Here is a 9,248-nt window from a genome sequence, read left to right on the forward strand (position 1 = left end):
TCGTCAATTTCACCTTCCTCCTCCCCCCGTATCCTAACCTGAAAGTGAAACATGCAATCGCATTCGCTTTGTGCCATCTTTCCCAGGCCCCCTCCTTGCCACCCCCTGCCAGAGGCATCTGGCGACCCTTCTTGTGAGGATCCGCAGACCTATTGGGGTCCCCTTCGGCCCCCCATTTGGGGGTCGCGATCTTAACCACGTTCGGCCAAGAGAGACGACAGAGGGGCTTGGATGATAACATTCTGACATAAATAAACTTCGGAAGGCCTCGGTGTGCGCTTTAGTGTTGTCAGGCTGAGCTGCTGGCTTGCAGATTTAGCGCTTAGAACGCAGGACTTTTCAAGTGTAAGAATCTCAATGGAGTTGGCGGGGTTTGGGGGGGTGGGGGAGAGAGAATCTGCGCTCTCAGAGTTTCCTCTTCATATCATCAGCCCTAATTACTCCACTGACTTTCCTGTTGTTTTGGCAGAGTTACAGAGCTGGAAAGCTCCCTAATCACACAGCTCCGTTTGCTGCCCATGTCATTAACTTCTAATTTATTTAAAAGGAGAAGAAGAAGAAAAAAATCTAAACTCATACTGCTTTCAGAGCCAATCACATGAGTCATCGCCTGACGTCACCGCCAGCGGCGGCTCCTATTGGCCGAGCCGCGCTTACTCAACTTCCCAAAGGAGGAAACAGCCAGAAGTCTCCCAAAAAAGGGGAGGAAAAAAAGTTGATCGGTTGTTGGGGTTGATGCGAGCGGAGCTGGTGTGTCCGGGAGCGCCTGAGCGAGAGATTGATTGAGTGAGTGGTCTGGAGCGAAAGGCGAAGGAGGAGGCGGCGGCGAGACGCAGGGCGGCAGCTCTCTAGGCAGGAGTCCTTGCGAAGCTGCGCCGCGATGTCTTCTCCTTCCAAGGCGAAGGAGGTTTTCTCCTCGGACGAAGAGGGCCCCGCCGCCGGGGCCGAGGATCACCACAAAGTCAAGGTCTCCAGCTTGCCTTTCAGCGTGGAAGCGCTCATGTCCGACAAGAAGCCCCCGCGAGAGCCGAGGGAAGGCATCGAAGGGGCCGGCTTGGGCACTTCCCGGAACCTGCTCTTGCCCGCTCACGTCTCCAGAGAAGCTCCCAGCCCCGGGGGGCTTACAAAAACCTTCGAGACCTCGTCGGTTAAATCCGAGAACTCCGAGGATGGCTCTTCGTGGATCCCGGAGGCCGGCCGATACTCCCCGCCCCCAAGTGAGTCTGGATCCCGGAGGTCGGGGTTGGGCGAGTTGGCGGGGGCAGATCCGCCGGGAAGGATCGGGGGAGATCCCGAAAGAATGGAGCTTTGTGGAGGGGGGGAGGGGCGACGCTCCTCGCCGCGCTCTTTAGGAAGCCGCCGCTGCCCAGTTTGAACTCGCTGCAGAACCAGTGTCCCCACTGAGGAAGCTTGTGGAGGAGCGCGGGTGGGGGGGGCGAGGGAATCTTCATTCGCACCCGGCAGCGCGGGCTCTGGGAAGGCGTTCTGCGCAGCGTTCGGGCAACATCGAATCGGTCTTCCTTAATAACTAGCAAACGTATCTTAGCCGAAGCCTTAAAGCCCCTTCTTTTGAATGTGTGCCGTAGAAGACCATATATAAAACTTTGCCCACGTACCGGCGCGATCTGCTCCCGTCCCTTCCGCTGGACTCGCCTGTTCGGGGCCCCTGAACTTTCCAAACAGACTCCAAGGGCCTACAGGCAATACCTCCGGGGTTCCCGGCCTCCGCCAATTTGTGTTCTCAGTGACACCTTTCCTCTGCCCAATCCGTCTTAATCACGTCTCCTTTGAGCTTCCGCCGGCAGGACGGATCTAAAGGCTTGGTGCCCTGCCTAGATCTTCTTCTTTAAACAAATAATAATAATAATAATACAACATTTACTTGATGGATGCCGGTCGGGCTTCTTTGAAAAGTCTTCTTTCTTTGACTTTCCGGCTTCTGCGTGAGCAAAACCCTCGCTTAGTTCAGTTCGTCTTCTTCTTTCGCCGTAACCCCCACTCCCGACCTTCTCCCTTGGTAGGAAGGCAGAATCGCCGGGTTTCCTTCCCGCTCGGAGAATGGGTGATCAACATGCTTCCTAATCGCCCTGTGTTGCCTTCTCTTGTGCACCTGTAAGAGCAGCCTGCCCTGGGGCTCCTAAGCGCACCTCAGCGAAGGTTTTCTCGATTTACTCTTGCTGCTCGTCTCTGTACCCGGAGCCATATTTGGGCCCTCAGAGCGCAGCCTGAAAACAAAACTAATAAGTGTAATCGACCAGGGTTGAACTCATTGCTTAACGATTCGTTGTATCCGCCTTTCCTGCTCCCGGTTGCTAATCGTAAGGAAAGGAACCCTTGACAGCAGCTGTCCATATTTTCTGTTCATGGCCCTGGCTTTCAGCCCCTTTTCTCGGAAGACTTATGTGTACCCCCATTGCACACTTCTAGCTCTGGAATACACCTTCCTGGGCCCAATGTCAGCACCGATTTTGAATTTTTCTAAAGTCTGCTGCAGCTCTGTAAAATCGAGAGATACCTAAGTTCAGAAAGACCTTATATTCCAGGCATACTTTTAAAAACTACTTTCAAACAAAACCTCTTTTACCATTTAGTATTTTAACTTGGGGCCATTTTAATTTCATGTTGGGGCCATATTAATTTCATGTTCTGTAATTTTCTCCATAATCTTAGTTCTTGGTACCAATGTGTAAACACGCAAACAAACAACATGCACAGACCTCCCTGTTCAGTATTAGATTAAGCAGGAGAAGTTAGTGATAAAGAGAAACATGTACATGTCCTTGTTTGCATGTGTGTGTGTGTGTTTACACATTGGTACCAAGAACTAAGGTTGTGGAGAAAATTTTAGAACATGAAACTAAAATGGGTCAAAGCACCCAGTTACTTAAGATGGGCAGACTCTGGGCTTGCAGGATCTTTTTAATTAATTTTTTTTTTTTACTAGAACCCCAAGATCCACCAAATGGAGCGTGGTGCAAAAGACATATGCTTAGAATGAAAGAATTCTGAATCCAGGAGTGTGTTCTGAATACCAGAAGTGATTGGAGTTCATTCTTTTCACATAAAAATGTACTCCTAAGTTTAGAGAAAGAATCATTTTGTTCCTGCAATTGCCAAAAAAACTAGGAGTCAGAAATGCTTGATTATCTACTGCAGATCACCCAGAGATCTACCAATAGATCCAGATCTAGTCCCCTGACTGAAGATATTGGGGGGGGGGGGAGAGAGAGATAGAAGGTGAAAAATCATTCCAGAAGGGTCACCAGGCTGCTAGTTGCAGCAAAGAGTCTGGTAAAACATGACTTTTTGCCATAAAGACTTCTGCCACAACAAATTTGTTAGTTTATGGGTTAGGGTTATGCGTTAGACCTCAAATTATAATATGTATCTAATGAAATGGACTCTGGCCCATGAGAAAGTAAGGCACATCCACAGATTCCTTTTTGCTCATAATGAAACTTCCAAGTAAGTAGGCTTAGGAGTGTGATTCAAATTACTATCTTTTTTCCCCCTGTTGCATACAAAACACTGTAAGATTTACTTGGCGAAATGTATGGCAAATACATTTTTAATGTATTTAAAACATAACTTATGTCATTTTTAATGTCATTTTTCTATTCTACACCCAGTAAAGGCCACCCTAAAGTCAAAGAAGTCCTAACTTTATCTAAGCATTCCCTTGCATGCCCTCCACCTGATCATATACATAATTACTCAGAAGTCAGTCCTACTGAGTTCAGGGGCAAATTTACTCCTGGGTAAATTTACATAGGATTACAAGTGACCACTCACCCAAGCCATCAAAAATGGCTGATTATCCTAAATCTCAACACTAGCATAATTTAGAAGACCTACCGTTTCTCCTAAGTTATCAAAAACTGCTGGTAGTTCTAAATGCAAATAGTAGGATAGGTTTTTTGTTTTGTTTTTCTATTAATATACACCGCCGTTAAGTATATACTGAAATTCCAGCATATTTCTTTAGGGCTCACCACAGAATTTATTCATGTCGCTGGTCTTTTTGCTTTCCATCGGAGCTGACTTGGGTTAAGAAAACACTAAAAAGAATCTGAAACTCATCTTAAAACAGATTTTCCTTGGGAGTTTAAGTTCCAGCTGATTTCAATGGAACTTCCAAGGAAATGTGTTTTCAACTGAAGTAATGCATGGGGGAACTGGATTGGAAAGAAATCCCAGAGTAGTAGAACTTTTTAAACAGCTGTAGTTTCCAGAGCTTTTACAAGTTGTAAAATTGTTTTGAAAACACAGTCTTATGCATATATACTCAGAAGTAACTCCCACTGAATATAGTGAACTTACTTCAAGGTAAATGGCCTAGGATTGTAGCTTATGGGTTTTAAAAGCCTGTCTACAGTGTTTCAGGCCTGGGTGATTCTCACATTTGTCTGCATTGCACAAAGAAAGAAAGAAAAAGATCATCTGATAGAAGTGCATCTTCTCCAGATTACAAAATAGGCTGAACGTCACCTGGGGTGAATGGAAAAACAAAAGGAAACAGGAATGCTTCACATACACACAGGACACTATAATATAATGTATAGGACATGAGACCAAAATTAGTTCTTGTTCAGACTACTGTAGTCAGAATAGTAAAATAGTAAATATATAAACTTGGGCCTCTCAGTCACTTTTAAAGCACTGCACTATGTGGCAAGGAAGAATGGGAATAGGTTAAATAGAAATAAGTCAACAGATCTAGGAGATTAAAACACAACTGCTTAGAAAATGGAATATAAAATGGCACAGTAAAGTATTTTGGAAACAAATGCTATGTCATATTGGTTTAATGGATGCTCTTCATTGTTGTTGCCTTCATTTCCCCCAAAATTTGTCATATTAAATCTTTGCTTTATATATTCAAATTGAAAATATAGCCATTCCCTCCTGCTGCCCTTCATATCTTGATAGGAGGGTGAACCATCATAGATCCTTCTTTATTAAGGTTGCAGCCCTGTGCACACTAATTTATTCATGGGGAATAAGCCCCATGAATCTCAGTACACCTGTGCTTTTCAGGATTTCTATTGGCTTAAGGAATTCACAGGAAAGGACACTGAAACGTATTCCCATATGTACACGTGGAAGTGAGCTTTATTTAGGTTACATTTAAGGTCACTGTCCCTTACCATGATTATTTAGTTTACAAGCAAGTAATTCATGATTTTAAGAGAGAAAAAAACAACCCATGTATTTCTTTTGAGCGACATCTGGCCTTGACTGAAGAAACCAGGCTTCTAGTTATTTGTGTCCAGAAATCAATACATAAGATTGTAATTAAGAAATCATCTTGTGTTTTGTTTTAACTAGAGAAAGCTGGGTAAAGACTTCATGATTCCCTTAATATGCCGCAATAGCAGACCACCTGCAATATCCAAAGCATTTCTTTTAATTTCCCAATACCATATTTCAATCTATGAAAATTCACTTTCAGCATGATCCTAATATATGCTTAATATAGGATCATGCTTTAAGTGAAGTTTTCTCTTTCCTACTCTCATGAGAGAGAAAGAGAGAGAGAAGAGTAAGTCCTGTTGATTTAAACAGGACATGCTAGATAAGTGTGTAGAAGTGCAAACTGAAGTGTATTTTACTTTTCCACAATCTCTTTTAAAAGCCTGAAAAAGAATATAGGCAAAGAAAAGCAGTACTACTTCCAAACCAGGGGCATGAACATGCTTACTCTAAAATATCCCAGTTATTTAAATTACTTTGGGTTTTAAGGTTAATACTCTTTTAGACATTTTCCTCTTCAATCAATATTTCTCCCCCCCACACACACACACACACAAAACCCTATTCCAGAGATGCAGTCCTAAATGCACTTATTAAGGAACCCATTGAACATGGTAGGACTTCTTTCTGAGTAAACAGGCATACAGGGTTGCCGCAGTAAATTTTCAAGTGGTCTCTTCAAGACTGTTGGTCTTCAGTGAGTATGCTTGGAAATAAGTGTCATTGACCAGTTTGCCTTAATTCCATGCCAGATATGTTCAGGATTTTGATTGATGCTGGCAATTCCTCTCCCTCCCCTCCCTCCCCCAAAAGATTTTCTCATAGTATTGCTGAACCCTGAAAGTCCAACTACTGAAATGCAAATTGTGCTGAAAAGAGTCAGGGCTATTACTATGTAAATTACAGGCTTCGAGTTGTAATGGAACAAGATATGCAACAAATTCCACATTTTGTATTAGCTACAGATGTTGCCCAGCCATATATTTTTAAAAGATTAGCACTTGTCATAAAAGCTACATGTTGAGTGAGTGGGGCAGCCTCCTGCCTCCCCCACCCCTTTGTTGTTGTTGTTGGCTGAGAATATAGAAATCTAAAGGGGTGGAGGGGAATGACATCCAACTCTTTGCTCACAGATCACAAGTCTACTATTGATTTCAATGAAAGCCTTAGCAATGAATGCAGACCCCCCCCCCAAAAAAGGGGGGAAGGCCGCTTATCAGGCCCTACTCCAGTGTCCTCAGGCAAAGCTTCAACTAAAATTTCTGATCAAAGATGTCATTCACACTTGATAAATCATAAGAAGTAGTGGCTGGGGATGCATTCCTTTCTATTCCTTATGAGACTTCTTGTTTGGAACGTCTAGCTAGCAATTCATTCTTTTAGTAATATGTTCCACTTTCTGCTTCAATTATGACCCATAGATGTTCTTGTCTTCTCCCAGCTCCCCCACATCTTTCTGAGATGAACACATGGGTAACATGTTATGCTCTTGACCAGAGGCCTTCAGATGTCCCTATTGCAATGCCGTATATTGATAGAATTGTTGCAGACCAGGGAGACCCGGCAGCAATACATTTCAGTAAGATGGTGGCTTTGCAGTCTGCCATTAGGTGAAAGTCAGGATGATTTGTCCCTTCTACGGCCTGGAGGCCTGGATGGTGATTTGGAGAAGCAGGTGTACAGCTGGGTTAAGTCAACCATGTATCTTGGTATCTCAGAAACACTCTGGCCAACGTCTTTGCCGTATTGGCTGTTGTTAGGCTGTTTCATCCCATTGTACATTTGATACGATGACCAAAGCCAAACCAGTATCTAAAATTAACTGCATGGGATTTGTCTGCATACCATAACCTGTTTACTCCTCCATTTGCATACTTTCAATCTCTGCATCCCTTACAGAAGCATGTGCCCATTGGATTTCTGCTGGTGTGAGGAGTGGGCTATAGCAGAATCTGCAATGGCACATTTAACAGGGGTTTAGAACTTGCTTGGTAGATTCTAAGGTCCTCAATGGGGAAAACTGTATCAAGGCATTTTGTAACACTTTGACACATTGTATTCTAGCAAGATGTTTTAAGTATACATCTTAAAATGTAAGGTGCGAAGGTGACAAATGCATATTGCACACTCATCAGGCAGCAGAAATTGGTCACAGATCCCTGTTGAGGGTCTGCTTAGTGTCAAACCCACACTTGCTGCTATGTAATGTGTGAAATAGCTGTCACACCGGGATTGTTCCCAACTGCACTATTAAGGGCAAAGCAACCCACTTGTTAGGTTTGCAGAGGTTAAGAAAGTTTTAAACAATGCAGATTAAAAATGCAGAAACCGAAGGGGATTATATTGGCTTGATTAATAAATATTAATATAGAAAAACAAAGCAGGCTCATTGATTTGTTCCAATGTAAGATTTCTCTTGTAGATTTGTCTAACAATATGCTTTTGCTAAAATCAGGCTTTTATATTTGAAAGAATGCTTTAAGCAGTAGTTTAATGTATAATTTCAAACTTCCATTAAAAATGGTATGGTTCTTTGTAGCACCTGAATTTGTGGTGTTCTACTTTGTTTCATTTATCCTCACATAAAAATGACCCCATGTGTTCTGAGTATCTTTATTTTGGTGTTTTGATGTGTATAATAGAGAGACTAGCATTTTGCAGAATAGGGCTTGGCTACCACTGCACTGTGCCTCCCCGCCTATCCACACTCTTCCTGACCCAGTAATTGGACATTATTTTTCATATTTTGAAAATATTATTTTGTATTACTACATAATAATTCATATTATGTATGTCCTCTATCCCCTCCCCCATTTTTATGATAGGAGGGAACAGTGCAGCTGTTTCTCTAATGTTTGGCAGCTGTCCTTGTCTAGATCTTGGGTAACTGATCTTTGTTTTTCCTTCCAGGGCACCTGAGTCCCACCGCCTGTACGCTGCGAAAACACAAGACAAATCGGAAGCCCCGAACACCATTCACCACCTCCCAGCTGTTGGCTTTGGAGCGCAAATTCCGACAGAAGCAATACCTCTCCATTGCTGAAAGGGCTGAATTCTCAAGCTCACTTAACCTCACAGAGACACAGGTCAAAATCTGGTTCCAAAACCGGAGGGCCAAGGCAAAGAGACTGCAGGAAGCTGAGCTGGAGAAGTTAAAGATGGCGGCCAAGCCTATGTTGCCTTCTGGCTTTAGCCTCCCTTTCCCCATCAACTCCCCTCTCCAGGCAGCCTCCATCTATGGAACATCGTATCCCTTTCACAGACCTGTGCTTCCCATCCCACCTGTAGGACTCTATGCTACTCCTGTTGGATATAGCATGTACCACTTATCATAAGAAGCTCAGAAAGCACAGCTGCAGCGCAATCCTAGACTTTCTGATGGATCTTGCCCAATTCAAGAGTGCAGTACAAAACCCACTGCTGGTCCTTTTCCTGCATGCTTGTATGTGCCTTACCAAGTATATAGGAGTTTGGAAGCAGAACCTGTATTCAACCGGGTGTCACTCAGAATCTGATCCTGAAAGAAAGGTGTTTTTCTTTTTAACATACATGCTTAAACTAATATAGTTTCTTTATATACTGCACATGGGGTGGGAGGAATCAATCATTAAATCATGCATTTTCACAGGATATAGTATTTTCCCCATGATGTTCCCTGTGGAGTGTGGCGACATGTGTTTTCTTTAAAATGTAGGAACAGTTCATTTTTTTAAAGTGTGAGACTGTATGTTTAATGGTGCTTACTCCCAATTAAGTGTGCATGCGGGTAGGAACACAGGCTTAAATTTGTTGTTTTGACTGGGCAGTGATAGGTTGGGTTAAGCATTCATGTGAGTTTTATTTATAAAACCTACTTTGGAAATAAAAGCAGACTTAAGTAGAGGCAGAATGATAGCCGCATTGCATTAGTTTCTGCATTTCCCATTGGGTTGTACAATGCACCACAGTCCTTAAGCTGAGTGCAAATAGCTGGAATGTCTCAAATGCAAAATGCT

At 43.3% G+C, this 9,248-nt stretch overlaps 1 protein-coding gene across 1 annotated transcript; it reads left to right on the forward strand.

Moving 5' to 3' along the window:
- Positions 1 to 820: 820 nt before the first annotated feature.
- On the forward strand, positions 821 to 8,960 carry MSX2 (msh homeobox 2). Its single transcript, XM_063120624.1, has 2 exons — positions 821 to 1,217; positions 8,164 to 8,960. The coding sequence occupies exons 1-2, from the start codon at positions 881 to 883 to the stop codon at positions 8,586 to 8,588; spliced, it is 762 nt and encodes a 253-aa protein (XP_062976694.1). The 5' UTR covers positions 821 to 880; the 3' UTR covers positions 8,589 to 8,960.
- Positions 8,961 to 9,248: the final 288 nt, after the last annotated feature.

The sequence above is a fragment of the Elgaria multicarinata genome, chromosome 3 (assembly GCF_023053635.1).
Source record: "Elgaria multicarinata webbii isolate HBS135686 ecotype San Diego chromosome 3, rElgMul1.1.pri, whole genome shotgun sequence".
Lineage (NCBI taxonomy): Eukaryota > Metazoa > Chordata > Lepidosauria > Squamata > Anguidae > Elgaria > Elgaria multicarinata.